General features: G+C 39.2%; 1 protein-coding gene across 5 annotated transcripts in view; it reads left to right on the top strand.

Annotated features, from left to right (window-relative positions):
* The window catches only part of il1rapl1a (interleukin 1 receptor accessory protein-like 1a), a 169786-nt gene that overhangs the window by 70285 nt on the left and 82949 nt on the right, over positions 1-16552 (top strand). For all 5 annotated transcript variants that reach the window (XM_082508049.1, XM_082508052.1, XM_082508050.1 and 2 more), the window contains exons 3-5: positions 364-649; positions 10546-10732; positions 12071-12224. In XM_082508049.1, the coding sequence (XP_082364175.1) occupies positions 364-649; positions 10546-10732; positions 12071-12224 (627 nt within the window). The remainder of the gene's footprint in view (positions 1-363; positions 650-10545; positions 10733-12070; positions 12225-16552) is intronic.

Here is a 16552-nt window from a genome sequence, read left to right as displayed (position 1 = left end):
AGCTAAAAGTCCTCTGCTATATGACTATCTATTCAGCATACACAATGAAATAACGGTATACTTGCATACTGTATACATAGCTTATTGTCTTATTACTAATAGAGCTATTTGAGGGAGTGTTTCAAAATACACACAGGACATTGTTGTTTATGACCCAGCAATCTTCCCTCCTGTCCTAAAGCAATGTGAGAATGCAAAATACCGATGTGTTGCTTTGTTGTTACATAATATATCTTTGAATATACTGCATACTGGAATTGCAGTACTAATGCTTATGCATGATTTATGATTTTATGACTCATTTTATAAATTCACTTTGGTAACGATGCATGTCTTGTTCCTTCTCTTTCTGCTTCTTTGTAGTGGATGGCTGTACAGACTGGTCAGTGGACTATCTGAAGTACCGGGTCCTTCAGGGTGAGCCGGTACGGATAAAATGTGCACTGTTCTATGGTTACATCCGAGCCAACTACAGCCAGGCACAGAGTGTGGGCCTTAGCCTCATGTGGTACCGCAGCTCTGGCCTTGGCCACAGTGACTTTGAGGAGCCCATCTCTTTTGATGGCGTGCGCATGAGCAAGGAGGAGGACGCAATTTGGTTCAGACCTGCTGAACTTCAAGATGTGGGCCTTTACTCTTGTGTCTTACGGTAAGTTTGAGTGATGTCTGTTCATATGGAACATGGAAATATGGAAGAACCTGTTCCTACAGTAAGGCAGATGAACTAAGCCTCTTACTTATAGCGAACTACCTTTGAAAGACATTATCTAGAAGCTACCAAGGTCACATACAGTAAGAGTGAGAAGCTGACAAGCTTCCTTTAATTATGTTTTTAAAAGTAGGGTAGGTCATTCTGTCAGTTAAAACTACAACTTCTAAATGTGATTAAGAAAAAGAAATGGGGTTCTTATTCTTTTTAGCAGGAAGTATCTACCAGAATGGACTTCTATCTCTATGACAGTGTCAAACAGGAAACATCTATCAAAATGAACTACTGTCTCTTTAAACGGGTTAAAAGTGCAGATTATCATTCATGTGGTTAGATTAATTGGCAACTTAACATTTCCATGAATCTCTACCATGGAGGTGAGATTGCATTATGCTTAGAATCATACGAACTATACTGATAGAAGTTGTTGTACTGTGATACCTATATGTGTTGTCAAGCGAAATAATAAGCATGTTATAGCCATTTCACGTCCCAGACATACTGTGCATGATGGTGCTCCTGGAGAGCGCACAGGACAAGCAGCACCGGGAAAATGCAGTGCTCTATAAATCTTAGTATCCAACAATAATAATATTACACTTAATAATCTAAATACAATATAGCTACTGCAGAAGAGGAGAGGACTTCAAGGGTTACATACCTAGATGCAAATCTGATATGCACATGCAGTGATAAAAGTAGTCAAAGCTAGAGAGTCTGTTTCTGTACTGTACCTGCCACGACCGTATGACTCGACAAGTCAGAAATGATGTACAGTACTGTGCAAAATTTAGTAACTCCTCGTTTTTTAAAAAAATATTTTGTTTCCGAAGAGCCAGACTTGTTTGTTTTTCAAGCGGTTTTGAGCAGGCCTTTTGAAAGTCTTTAAAAGTTTTTCTTTGGACATTTGCTGGAGTTTGACCCATTTTCAGTCCTTGTACCTCACCAATTTCAGAAGAATTTTTGTTTGTCTGTTTGCTTGGTGAATTGCTCAACAAGGAGTGTGTCAACCTCTAAATCACTGGAGCATAAAAAAGCACCTACAAAACATATTTCTAGAGACATACTTAGAAGTTGATTATTATTGACAGGGTTTATTTAGAATTTAAAAAACTCAAAACTCTGTGACTGCTAAATTCAAATGTACCTGAAATGATTTAGTTTATATACTAAGCTACGGTAATATTATCCAAATAGAACAGAAACGGTTTGTTCAGAAATATTAATATTTCAAATTAAATCAGCACATATTCAATTTCCCACTTGAGAATAAGTGGCAGGGCATATACTCAAAGGCGACATAATCTCACATTTTTCATATAAAGTGAAATTAAACTCTCTTTTCATGAGCAAATGTGCCTTAAATCCTAAAACATCTCAAAGATTACATGACATGACTCTTATAGAGCTGTCTTTGTATGAGTGTTGAGAGACAAGAAGTGCAGTGAACTATAAATCAGTGTGAAAACGCTCATCTTGAAAGGTTACATTTAGATAAGGTAGAGTGAATCTCTTTTAAAATCAAGTTCTGTAACCGTTAAATGTAAGTAAAAGTAAGTTTGTCATTGACCACATTATCAACTTTATCAACTTGAGACAGAAGCACAATGGAGTTGCATTTGTGTGTTTAGTAGAGGAGTTATACATACTTTGTTTTCAGTTAAGATTAAAATACCAAATTCTCCATTTGGTTTTGCATAGAAACATTTACAGACACAGAGATGCAGCCAAATATAGGCAAAAAATAAATTATTAAATAAATCCCACAGTCAGACTTCAGTGGGTTGTTACATAGAGACTTTTCATAATACAAGATGCATAATCATGTGGCAGTAACTTATTAACCTTTACAGTAGAGAACATCCCTCAATAAACGCCTCATTGCAGTTCTTCATTTCAGAGAGATTTTAATAAACCCCGTTAAAGGCCTCATAAAGACCCAAAGAGGCAGGATACATGGAGTGTGACCAGGGGGAGTGTTTTTGTGTGCAATGATACCCTGAGCTATACCTGCATTTCATTATTGCATGCTGTAGTTACAGTTTTGCACAGACACTTTCAAGTGCTGTTTTACTCTTAGTTAATATCGTCTTTTATTATTAACAATTTAGTACATGCTCTTGTTTATAGTTGCAATCAGAACTTTACATCTTATATATCTTTAATTATTTTAAAAAACAAGAATTTGATGCACAAGTTTGAATTTATTTTGTGTTTTCTCCAATCTACACGGGTTCAAAAGCATATATACAAGCTTAAGTAAATTTTTACAACCCCACTAATATTTGGTTACATGTACCTTAGAAAGTTGCACCTCAACTAGATGCTTGGTAGCCATTAACAAAATTCTAGCATGACTCCTGCTGGATATTTCCCCACTCTTCTTGGCCAACGTGATTTAAATTTGTTGGTTTCCTGGCTTTGACCCAGCATAGACCATGTTTTCAATAGGGTTGAGTGGTTTGGGGAGACCATTCCTAAAGTTTAATGTTTGTCTGCTTTGACCAAAACCAATGTGTGTTTGAGCTGTTGAAGCATTCAGTTGTGCTGAAAGCCTGACTGTTTAGCTCTTGATGTGAGATGAAGTTGAAGAATTTGGAGGTAGTCCTCCTTCTTAATTATTCTGCTTTGTGCAATATTCCAGCACCACTGACAACGAAATAGCCCCAGGGCACGATGCTACCACCGCCATGCTAAACAGCTGGCAAAGTGTTATTATGTTTGAAAGCTCCATCTTTACTCCTCCAAATATACCTTTTGTTATTGTGGTCAAATAGCTCAGTCTTTATCTTGTCTAACCAAGAAAATTTCCCCAGAATGTAATTTTTTGTCCATGTAGGCAACTGCAAATTTCAATTAAGTTTGAAGGTCTTGATTTTGGCAGCAAAGGCTACTTTCTTGCTTGGAACCTTCTTAGTTAACGGCAATTTAAAACTTCACTGTGGACAGTCACGGTGGTGTTCCACTGGTTACCAGTTCCTGGCAAACTTGAGCACAGATGCTTACTGAGCATTCAAAATTATTTTCTTTGCCAATTTTTCCAGACTTTGTCAAAGTGGTGATTTATCTTGTAGAACTCGTACTTATGTACAGTTGTTTGAACTGATCATTTTGGAATCGTTAGTCATTCAGAAATGCCTCCAAGAGACTTTCCCAACTTGTGCTAATCTACATTTCTCTTTCTTAGATCTTCACCGATTCTTTCCCAACTTTCCCATTGTTCGGAGTATTATTCAATTCAGTGAGTGCTGTCAAACAACAAAGAGAAACTACCAGTTGTAGTCAATCGTGCTCACTAGTGAGAAGTTAATGGGCCTTGGCCATGTGAAGACATTGTAAAACCTTCAGCACCACTTATTAAAAGATTAAAGTGGGTGTATCTATATATCTGAGCCGTGCTTTTTAAAGTGATTTAAGATTGATGCTGTATAATCATTGCACCTTGGATAAAGAACAGGTCAGAACAATCATGTCCATGATGACTGTTGATAAACTTCTGGCCACAACTGTATACACTGTGTTGGAAATTCTGTGAATGCTATAATTCTGCAGAATAGTGCAATCGTAACAAAGTGCCCCCAGCTGTGTTTTCCTCTCTGCTTGTGTTGAGCTGACAGGATTTCGAACTTCTCAGATATCCTAATCAGAACACTGCAAGAGATTTGCCTCAGAGCTGAAATCAATTGTCTTTTTGTTAGAGTGTAAGCTTTTGAGTCACACACTGTAGCACATATGACCCAAACATTCTCCCCTAAAACTCCCTGCAGGCAAAGAGGAGTCTTTTCTTCACCCCCTTTAGATTACAAATAGGAGTTTCAGTATACCTTGGAGACATCTCAAACAACCCTATAATAATAATAATAATAATAATAATAATAATAATAATAATAATAATAATAATAATAATAATAATAATAATAATTGGGATGAATAAAAAAATGACATAACCATGCTACTATATATTAAAAACAACATCTCTAACATTTTCAAAAATTGAATATATAAGGTTAGATTTATAGTTTGGCTTTCTATATATAATATGTAAAGTTAATAATCTGGCTAATAAACCATAATGATTTACTTGGTTTGTTGACTCTTATAATTAATGTATTCAATTAAAATCACAATATGTGCCACTGGTACAGTATTGTAGACAGAGCTTCACTTCTGTGTGTTTTATTTTCTCTTAGATTATTTGCTTTTCTCAAAATCTGTATTTAGCTATTAATTAATAGCAAATAATTAATTTTTAGTGTTTGCACAAAGTGCTTGCTCAAAGAGAATTTTTATTTTTTTCTACAACATGGAAAGTTTTCAACTTACACTGTGTCAGTGCTATATCAGTAACGTCCTTGATAGAAAATAGTTGTTAATGGAGACGTTAGTATCTACTGAACAGTTTGCACTTGTTATGTTATACAGGTACTTATATTCATGTACACTTGGGTTAACTATGATTTTTTTTTAAATGTTATCAAAAATAGACAATTAGAGGGTGTTAAGGTGCCTGGGTCGTCGACCCAGTGTTTTGTGTTTTTTGGTTCCTTGATTCTGTTTATTTCATTATATTCTAGCTTTGCCTTATGGGTTATAGGATTATTCTTAGTTTAGGTTCTCTGTGTGGGTTTTGTTAGTTTTAGTGTTCTGGTTTTCTGTCTGTGATCCATAGTTGCTGTCTCCCCTGTCTGCTGTATCCCCGTGTCAAGTATGCGTCTCTGTGTAATGTTTCCTGTTTTACTTTGAAGGTCCACGTCTTATGTTAATGTATCTGGTTTTGCTTCCCCTGTCTCGTTAGGCCTGATTTGCCCCAGCTGTGTTTCCCTCCTGTTTCCCATTCCCTGATTGCTCCCTCTGTGTATTTAAGCTCTGTGTTTCTCTGTGTGTCATGATCTACTATCATATATGCTGTGTGTTCTGTCTGCCTGTGTGTTCTGTCTGCCTGTGTAAGTTATTTGGAGTCTTAGTTTTGTTCTGTTTGAGTTCACGTTTGTCTCCGGAGTTTGCACTTTGGGTCCTCCATTTTACCACTCCTGCCTGCACTCAGCCTACAAATGACAGAGCGTATATATTGTAATATACATATTTTGATCCATCATCCACTACTAACTGGAAAACTTCTGACTGAAAACTTCAATCACTGGCTTCATTTTTCAGCATGACAGTGTTCCCATCCTGTACACTGCCACACAATGACAAAGACATATCTTAACATAGCATCATGTTAAAAGAGAATGGAGCAAAGGCAACCAACATCCCAAGAACAGTTTTAAACGTCCTTCAAGAATCCTGGAAAACTATCCTGAAGAGTACTTAAAGAAATGTACAGAAAATCATAAGAATTTACAAAAAGTCATCCCTAAGAGAGTTCAGGCCGTGTTGAAGTATAAGATGGCCATATCAAATACTGACTTTGTAGTTTTGTAGTAGTTTACTTTAAGAAGTTTGTAGTGCAGTAAAAACATTTGCAAAGTAGAGACAAGTGTAATATGAGTTTAATTATTTTTAAGAACTTTTTATTTATGTGGTTTTAGTAGATGTGTAGAATTACACATCTGCTATAGAACTAAATATTTAGTAATACACATTTAGTATATGTTGCTTTCCAAAAAAACCCCCCCACATGTATACAAATTGTAACGTGTTTAACCAGTTATAACCTTTTACTGTAATGTAGATAATAAAATAAATTACAGTAGAATCTCCATCTGTATATCATTCCCTTTATGTTAAGGGTTTTGTCATTTTTCAACCAATAAATCATTACACGGGCCTTGAACTTGTTGGATATAAGCCAACATGAATGCACTGTACATTCCTACACAATTTTATTAGAATTCATTCAAATCTTTTCGAGCTATTGTGTTTGCAGACAGAATGATGACATGCATGCGAATGCTACCAAAAACATAACCTCCTTGGCAGACGTAATGAGGGGTCTCTTAAGACTATTTGCATGGTATAACACATGCCCATGCTACAGGATTGATTAGTCTGAGAGTTAGTCCATTGTTAGGTATTTGCAGCATTTATACAAATTTATGTTATTTAGTATTAATTAATATGATACATGCTTTTATAAGGTGCATAAACGGTATAACTGGGTCATTTTAACCCATTTTGTTAGGTGGTTGCCAGGCAACATAATGACACTATACCTCCTGTTGTGAGATATAGATGAGAACCTTTAGGGACCTTAGCTGTACCTGTATGCCAAATTTAAATATTAAGGATACATATATACCTATTTATACCAAAATGACTGTGGTCAGATTGGGTTGTTATAAGCAGTGGGGACAAGTTTTATAACATGAAAGAGTTAACTGGAATCAGCAATTTAGAAGCACCGATGATTATATATCCTATAATGACCACTCTCTTGTCAAAGCTGTTAGTCAGTACTTTTAAGTCCTTGTCATTGTAAAGTTCAAAGTCAGTGTTGTAATTTAACGGGCTAAAGCTGACACAACAAAAATGTGTCACTGTCCTAACATCCCCTGCCTGTACAGTATACATAATACATTATCCTATAGCTATGTGTATGTTGTGTAATGTCTATAATTGAAGGTAAATCGGTTCTAAGTCCAGCTTTTCGCTAAAGCCCTCCAGGTGTTTTTCTCAGAAAGAGATACTGAGGCACACCACACTATTTCTCTGTGGATAGATTGTGCGTACATTTATTGTGTGCATGTGTGTGTGTGTGTGTCTGCGTGTGTGAATGATTATTTGTCCTTCTCTGTCTGCAAATTTAAGTCCAATTGCCAGTTTTCATGTCAAGGTGACTTAATTTACATACCAATCTCCATGCTCTCCCTTTGACTCTCTCTCTTTTATTCCTTTGCTCTTTCCCCGCCTCTCTTTCCTCTGCATATCATCTCTCAGGTCTGTAACACTGAGTCAGAGTCACTGAGCCAACAGACTTTTTTTCCCACTCTTTCACTGCCACAGTCTATACTTTTGGTGGATAAATTATTTTATAATACTTCCAGTAATAATACCTGTATTCTAGAGTATGCGAAAAATGGTGCATTTACTTCCCATGATTACGCTGTCCAACATGTTAGATAATAATATGTGGAGAATTACAGCTACCACGAGCTGCAGACAAATATCTAAAGCTGCTATACTTAAATAGAATGTGACAGACGTGAACGACACCATAGGAGTGTGCATCGACCTCCGGCTGTCCATCAATCAAGCGTAAGCACCAACACCTTCCCACAATGCCACGGGGTGCCTGCTGTGAATATTTAACATGCAGAGTTGTCTTCTGCAGACTTCTTGGGCACTTCAGTGGTTGATACAGGTTCTGGCTTGACTTTATATATGTATAAATTTCCTTACATGCAAATGTGATGTACATGCCCGTGTTTGTGCCATTGAGTGTATGTTTGCATAGTTGTATTTGTACAGTAGACAAATACAGCGTATTGTTCACGTGTACTCTGTAAGCCTCGAGCAACACATCTTCCCACTCTGTTCCCTCCAGATAGGAGGTATTGAGTCAATAATGTTAGTTTTCTGCACCAAGAGGGCATAGCTCTGTGGGGCTATCTTGCATCTTGCTTTAGCTTCCTACAGCGTCTTCTAGATGCCCTTTTGGTCATTTTTATGTAGGAGAAATATTCTTTTTTTTTTTTCTCTGATTCCAAGTAGCTACAGTGTATTCTCATTTTGTCCCTCTTAGTACTATCTGTTGCTAGCCTTCCATAGTAGCACATAGCCACACGTCTTTTAAGCATACATGGATGCGTGGGTGCACACGTGCATGTCTGTGTCTGTGTTTTATGGCCCCAGGAGGTCAGAGGTGTTTATATGAGAGAGGGGACTCCCTTATTGCTTCCATAACCTGAATAGATCATATGAAACTCCGTCATTTACAGTGAATGGGAGCATCTGGCCAGCCATAAATGTAATGTAATGAAATGAAAGCCCATATGGCCTGTACAACCAGCCTTCCAACAAGGTGACTGACCAAGTGAGAGCTATCCCAGACAGACACACATTAAAAAGAATGTGGTCTTTTGGGGTGAGGCCATTTGTAATGGTTTGGATCAGGCTAGTCTCACAGACACGTGGATCCATGCCTTCGTTACCCCTAGACTCAATTACCGCAATGGCATTCTTTATGTCATTGGAAGTTCCTAACAAACTCTGGATGTGTTTACCGGTTTACTCACTCACTCGAACACTTTTTCTTGACCACAAGCACCTCTCCTGGCTTGCTGTTCCACATTAACTGAAGCTGCAGCCCTTTTGGTACATGCACGTAGCCTTTAACTTTCCATTAGCTAGAGAACCTAAATGTCTAAATCAGTCGGATTGGACATTTAGGAGTCTTTTACCAGCTTCCTAGTACAAAGTACTTGCGCCCTTATGAGAGTAGCTCAGGTAATTGTGTGGTGAATTCACACAGAGCAAGTGGACATCATGTGCCTCCTTCACACTCTGTCCAGATAAGAAGGTCACCTAAATCAAGTGGAGTAATGATAGTTTGTCTGACCCAGGCTACTTCCTGTTGTGTTCTACAGGTGAGAAAAGCACCTGCAGAAATATCCCAGTTTGATTTTCCCAACATTGTTTGCAACTTATGTGGAAAAGTGTCTTTCATTTTTTCAGGCACAGACCCATCCACAGCCGTCACCATACTCCCTCCTCCTTCCTCAGATACATTGAGGAGTGCATCACTGTCTTAAACTGTATTTAATTGATAGACAGTGTTTTGGAAATTGCATTTTATCAAATGATTTCCCCCCTTTTCTCTTTCTCTTTATTCCTCTGTTTATAAAGTACTCACAATGTAGTACTCAGACTACAAGCAAACTGCACCAAGCTACAAAGCTTCAGGGACAGGATTAAGGGATACGATTATCAGTCTTATCCCTTTCAAAGACTCTGCATATTCACAAACAGATATCTTTTTAGAGATGATTTCATGTAAGTATCTCTACAAAGTGCTTTCAAACTAGAAACATATTTTTTTTTACAACTTTTTACAACCTCACAGCCCTGCTAAAGTCTGAAAGAAACTGGAGCACTGAAGCTAAATGCCAGAAAATTCCTGCGATTGAGGTCCAAAATCTTGTGGAGAGACCTCCAAAAATAGTAGAAACTATTACAGCGGCAAGGGTGTCCACAGATTTTCGGCCATGTATCATAGGCTTACCAGGGAACACTTTGTTACAGTCAGTTCTTAGCTATGTGTCAGTGGTGATAGGGACTGTAATGAATGTGGCTTTGATGATCGTTTTTATAACATTAATTTAAAGACAGAGTCATCTTTCTTTCTCGAATATCAAAGCTCGGGTCGTAGCTCAGGTGGTTGCTGAGAAAAAGGGGGAGGGTTGAGTCCTGGAGAGGCCATGAATCTTTCACTGTCCTGTTGTGAGACCATTTTTGCATTTCTCGTTTTTTCAGATTAACAATTTCAGCTTTCCCCCCCCATCCATCCATCCATCCATTTTCATCCGCTTTGTCCGGGGCCGGGTCGCGGGGGCAGCAGCCTTCCCCCCCCCCCAAAAAAAAAAATTTCAGAAAGTAGTCATGAATGTTTTCCACTGATTTTCCATTATTGCTAGCACTACAAACACAAAAAGAGGGCGAGCGAGGCAGAGGGGGGTAAAAAGGAAAAGAATAATAACTGAAAAGCTATCAAAGGAAAAAAAAACATGGTTCGTTTTTGGTTTGTGAAAAAGAAAAATCATATAAAAAGTTTCCTTTTTCTTTCTTATTCTTTGCAGATGTTTTTATTGAGCTGACAATAAAAGAAGACTAAATAAGAGCGTTATTCTAATCAAACTCATTCGTTAACTCCTTGCACTGTTCTTCTGTGCCGACAGGAACTCTACATACTGCATGAAGGTTTCCATGTCTCTGACTGTGGCGGAAAATGACACAAACCTGTGCTACAACTCTAAAATGAGACGAATGGAGAAGGCTGAGCTCAGCAAGAGTAAAGACATCCTCTGTCCTGACATAGATGACTATGTTGAACCTGGCAAAGAACCAGACATCACCTGGTCCAAGGTGAGCTTGCTGTTCGACTGAGCGTGCTCGTTAATATGTGATTATGTTTCTTCTGCCATATGATCTTTGCATCATTATTTTATCCTTGCCTGGAGGCTCAGTGATATTTTTGTTTCCTGAATCCTCTTATTTGTCAGAAAGAAGGGGGCGTCTGTCTTTCTGATTATACAACCGAGAAATATTCTTCAGTGCTTCATTGGTTTGTTTTCATCTAATTTCTTGCCTGTTTGTGTTTAAAGCCTTATTGGAATTGTGTTTCCAGATTACTTAGGCAGATTATATATAAAGGCAATGATGACAATGAAATCCTTAAGCCACATTCGCAGTGTGCCACACCATTTTGAGAGTCATCGAAAGAGAGTGAGGAGGGAGCAGAGGGCAGCCACAGAGATGGCTTTTATAATGAACACAAAACCTCTATGAGAAGAAAATTGTGCAATGTCATTCTGTGCCCTGTGGAAAGAGTGGATACCCTCCAAATGCTCCTGGTCCCTGATCTTTATTCAGCATGCACCTCCGCCCCCATCACCTGGGTTCTTGCCTTTCCTAGGTCAGGCATGGCCTGCGGACAACAGAGTGCATCCCGGAGAAAGGCTCATGCCAGACTAATCACAGGCAGATCAGCGGTAGATTAGCTGGCCGGGCTTGACCTCTAGGTTTTTCCAGAATTCAATTACGATCTTGGTAATGACTGGGAGTGCTGGAACCCGGAGTTATTTGGACCACTGCGGAGCCTCTGTGATTGAATTCGAAGGTTGCCGAGAGCAATGGTAGAATAGAATCCACCGAGCCACCGCTGTCCCTGGCTGAGCACCAAGGAGCTGAAGAAAGTATCATGTCACGAAGTCACTCACTTTGCCTGCTCACGTATACTCGCATTCACACGGATGTAGCACAAACACACTTATTTTGTCTGCAGAGAGTAGTGTAAATAAAATTCTCTGTCTCTCTGTGGCCTTTGTAGAATATTGAATGGAGAATATTCTGTTCAGTGCAATAAATCTTGATCAGATAAGTAGGACAATAGCTTAGTTTTATCATTTTAGCTTATAAAATTATTATATCAGAGTGACGAGCTATGTGTTTTTACCACTTTATTCACTTTTTTTTACACTCAGCATTGTTAAAGTGTTTGAAATCTCATGGATGTATATTTGTAAAAGAGATTCTGCAGGTCTTAAATTTCTCAAGGCCTTGCTTTCCCAGAATATTCCATCTCTGGCCGCACAAAGTCCACAGCGTCTTTACACTTGTCACTTATATGACATCTGACACCTCCCGTGATATATCAGTAAATAGATATTTACAGTTCTGATCTGACTGTTCTTTGGTACACAGGAGTGCCGTCCAAAGCAGTGGCGTGCAAGCATCATCCAGAAGAGAGACATTCTGTCTATCCAAGAGGTAACAGAAGATGACATTGGGAATTACACCTGCGAAGTCCAGTTTGGTGGTTTTGTGGTCAGAAGGACGACTGAACTCACAGTAACTGGTAAGTTCTCAGGAAAACTGAAGATGTGTTTTCTGCGTGTAGAGGCGCCATTTATACAAATTCTCCACATAGTAGCACATGTTTTAAGAATGAGCAGAGTAGTAATTATAGTAGACAGTTGAATAAAAGGAGAGGATTGTAACAAAGATACACACGTAGCCACGCACACACACTCATACAAACACAGACACAAATACCACAGGGTATGGCAATGATGTCCTGCTGTTGTGTTAATTGTTGGAGGGAGGTGAATGCTGTGGCCTGGCATCTATCCCTCCTTCTAACTCAGCACTTTCCAGTCAGCTAAGCAGTGTTGAAATATTTAAGGCTATAGGCTAAACTCGTTCACACAGAGAGCTAAAGAGCCAGGACCAAGGTCAGTAGATTTACAGTGCACTTACTCTTTGTTTCTATACATCTCTCACTCCTTTTTTTTTCTCTTTACCTTGCACAGCTGCAAGGTGAGCGTGTGACAAATAAACGCATTCATCTGTTGAAACCTGGGAATTGGATGCTCTGGCTTGTGTGTTCTGCCAGGTTAACTGCTCTGATGAGGATTGAGGGTGAATCTAGTTTTTCCTTTGCCCTTTTATACTCAATGTTGCCGCCTAAAGAATACTGATCTGTCTGATACTGACTGCTACAGTATATTGTATACTAACACTGCTATATTGAGTGGATTCTTTGTTTTCAGTTGTGATGTAGCAATTACAAGAAATTATTCAGCGCATCTTTTTGATGATGTTTAGGATAGTGGTATGATAAATGCAAATATTTAATATGATTTCATTATTAAATGTGTCCGCATAGATTGTTCATGGGCATGTTTGGTGTTTTCCCCACACTGAATATTTGTGAACACTTGATTGATATCCTTAGTGGCACTTTTTTGAGTAATTGGCCATTGTTGTTATGTAATATGAAGGCGTTTATGCATTTGAAGTGCACAGACTGCTGTCTGGCAGAGAGAGAGAAAGCTACATGTCTTAACCTGAGCAGAGTGTGCTGTTGGATAAGATTAAAAGTGATCCTGGAGGTGTGGTTTTGAGATCGGCTGTGGTTGTGACTGATGGGCTATCAGTTTATCCACGGCAGGGTTCAACAGGCAGACACATTAGAATTTGGCATTATTGCCATTACTATCGCTGGGAGAGCCTTCCCAGCTTGGTTGACTCATTACTCTAGTACGTGAGTACCCCTCAGTTGTGGGTCATGCAGTTTGTTAACCAGTTTGGGTTTTTGTTCCATAGCTCCAAAGTCACATCACCAGTGTTGAAAGTAACCTTTTTCCCTCCCTAGATATTGTGGTATCTACAGTTGATATGAGCAAAATTTGCAGGTTTGCTAAGCATTTAGATAATAAATTGAATACATTTAAATAATTTTGGAGCAATCCAAAAGAAAGTTCAAGGTATTCTGGCATGCTGAGAACTATTTATTTATTTAATCAACTTTTTGGAGAAAATGTAATAGCAAACTCTGAGGACTTTACCTTGCCAGTGTGCCCTAAAAGAAACTTTGTTGTTTCTGCATTTTTTAGTGAAAGGTGAATTAAATCCCTTCATCTTTTGGTACCACAACAATTCACCTTGGCTAAATTTACTTTTTAAATTGTTTTTGATAGATTTTGTTTTAAGTTGTTTTGAATTCATAGTGCACACCATAGCATACCTGTTCAACTGCTCGTTTAAAAGAAATCTCTAATTATCCAATCACATGGCAGCAACTCAGTGCACTAAAAATGACTGGACACCACAACCTACTTGAGTGTTGTTGCTGATCACATCCATCCCTTTATAACCACAGCCACCCATCATCTGAAAGGTGCTTCTAGTCGGGTACTGCACCATGTCCAAGAGTTCAGATTCACGCCACAGATGTGGTCAAATCTGCAGCAACTGTTTGAAGCTGCTATGTTAATATGGACCTAAATATCTGAGAAAAGTTTCCAACACCTTGTTTAGTCTATGCCACAAAGGACTAATGCATTTCCAAATACAAAAGGGGGTCAACACCAGTACTAGAAAGGTGTACCTAATAAACTGTCCTGTGAGTATATGGTCTAATAATACTGTTGGTGTGTTTAATTGAATGCTATAAAATGTGTAGGCTTCATGAGTGAATCCCATGCTGGCTGCAGAACATAAAGTGCCATCATTTGTCATGAAAACAGAGTTAGAAAGTTTACACTTGGGACACGATGCTTTTCAGCATTAATGCAGCAGAAAACTATCAACCATGACAACAGTTTAGCGAGATTCTTTTGACAGGGAAATGCAGTCACGTAAATGCCTGCGTTCTCTTCTGTATTTTCTACTCTGCTTTTTCTGTTGTAAAAGAAAAAAATATGGGGATACTCTAAATACTATAGTACCACTTGATTTAGCCTTAGTGGGATACCTCCTCTTTTAAAGCTGTAGTCTCCTGTTAGAATCAGATTAGCTCCCTCTCACCATGGGCTCATTTCCTATAATAAACCTACACCATCATCCCCTCAAGTGGGTGTGCGATTATCCACATTTTATCACATCCTGTTAAAACCGACATTGCCTGGACAGCAAACATAAAAGGCCAAACTACATCCAAGGGCTAATGTTGTAGTTTATTTGATAGGCCAAGAGGACGAAGGAGGTCATTAAGTTTAACTGATCTTAAATATAGCGCAATAGATACTGGCCTTTGCTGTGACCCTGCCTCACTGCAGACTGTGTGTGTGTGTGTGTGTGTGTGTGTGTGTGTGCGCGTGTGTTCTGACCCTACTCCACTATGTAATGACTTCCATTAGAAGCAGTAGAGGAGCTGCTATGTGGAATAAAGTAAGTCTTGTAATAGAGGTTAACTATGAGCATAAACACAGGCCCTCACAGATCAGGCTGATCCAGGAGCCCCTTAATCAAGCTCTGATGCTCTTCGGGTTAATCGGAATGTAAAACAAACAACAGCCCCTCGCCTCATTTTATGTTTATGTCACGGTGCATTGAAATTTTCTTATCTGATTCTGAGCGTGCAGACGCAGGGAGGTACAGCCCGTGCAGCAACCGAGTGCACTGAGAACAAATGCACCATTATCAACAGATGGAAAGATTTTCCTTTTCCCCGCCCCCCATGGGCCTTCACCTCCACCTCCCATCTTTAAAAGAGAGTGCCTTTTTGTGTACTGTTATAATTGATTCATAGCAGCAGCAGGTTGGCCATTCCGCGGTTCCTCTGGGGAATGCTGAGTGTGGTCAGATTTGTCTACAACTGTGTTTACCCCTTCCCACTTTCACAGACACACGGAGCAGTCTCCGAGCCGAAACTGCAACCCACCTATGATATGAACCGATACGAGCGCGGGCCGCTTTATCTGTGCGTGCCTGCGAGTTTGTCTTTTTAACGTTAAACATACATACTTGTGGGAATTTTGTGTGATGTTTCATTCTACGTCTGAATCGTTTCTGTTAAATTTTTATGGCTCTCTTAGGCCTCATTCCAGTACTGTGATGGTAATGCTACAACAGTAAAACACCAGATAAAGCTCGGTTCAGCTGATGTATGCAGCCTGCTCTGTGTTCTGCAGGAAGGAAAATATTATACAGGGAGAGCGGAAAAGGATAAAGAGAACAAGGGAGCGAAAGTGACTGATAACAGCAAAAAGAGGGAGAGGGAGAAGCGATAGAACAGAGTGAAAAAGATAGAGGTTGGTGCTCGTGTATCTTATCTGTATTCCTAGCCAGTGTTTCCCAGCAGAAACAGTGTGTCCAGGACTATAAACAGACTATTATCCTAGTGTTTATCACAGTGCACATTACCGTTTGCCTCTGTCGGACTTACTGTAATGGAGTCGTTTGGCTTGATGGATGCCTCGGGCGTGGGTTTCTATCTATTGCTCCCATTATACCACTGTCTGCATCCCTTCACTGTAGAAATGTGTGCCTGCACATTCAGCATAGCCTGCAAGCATGGTGACTGAGGTTATGGCCAATGTAAATGTACCATTTGGCACAGTGAATTGGAGGTGCACAGGGCAAGAGGAAATCGAGGGGAGGAGAGGAATCGTCTACCTTACATTACCGCTTGTAGAATGTCCACAGCGCAAAAGGGGCGATGCTTGGAAAACTCAATTTATGTACAGTGAATGAATATGTTTATTTGTGAGGATAAAATATGTGACTGTTTGTGTCCTCGCTGTATAGGCATGCATTGTGTCTGATTTTTATACACTCAGCAGGCAGTGTTACACCTAAGATTCCTCCATCAGAGTTTACAGAAACCGAGTGTATTTGTGTGTGTAATGAGGAGCTGATGTGGGGAGAGGTGAGCTGGGACATTGTCTCATTGCAGTAAAA

This window comes from Aulonocara stuartgranti (genome assembly GCF_965226115.1).
Source record: "Aulonocara stuartgranti genome assembly, chromosome: 16".
NCBI lineage: Eukaryota > Metazoa > Chordata > Actinopteri > Cichliformes > Cichlidae > Aulonocara > Aulonocara stuartgranti.
This window is presented reverse-complemented; position numbering and strand designations above follow the sequence as displayed.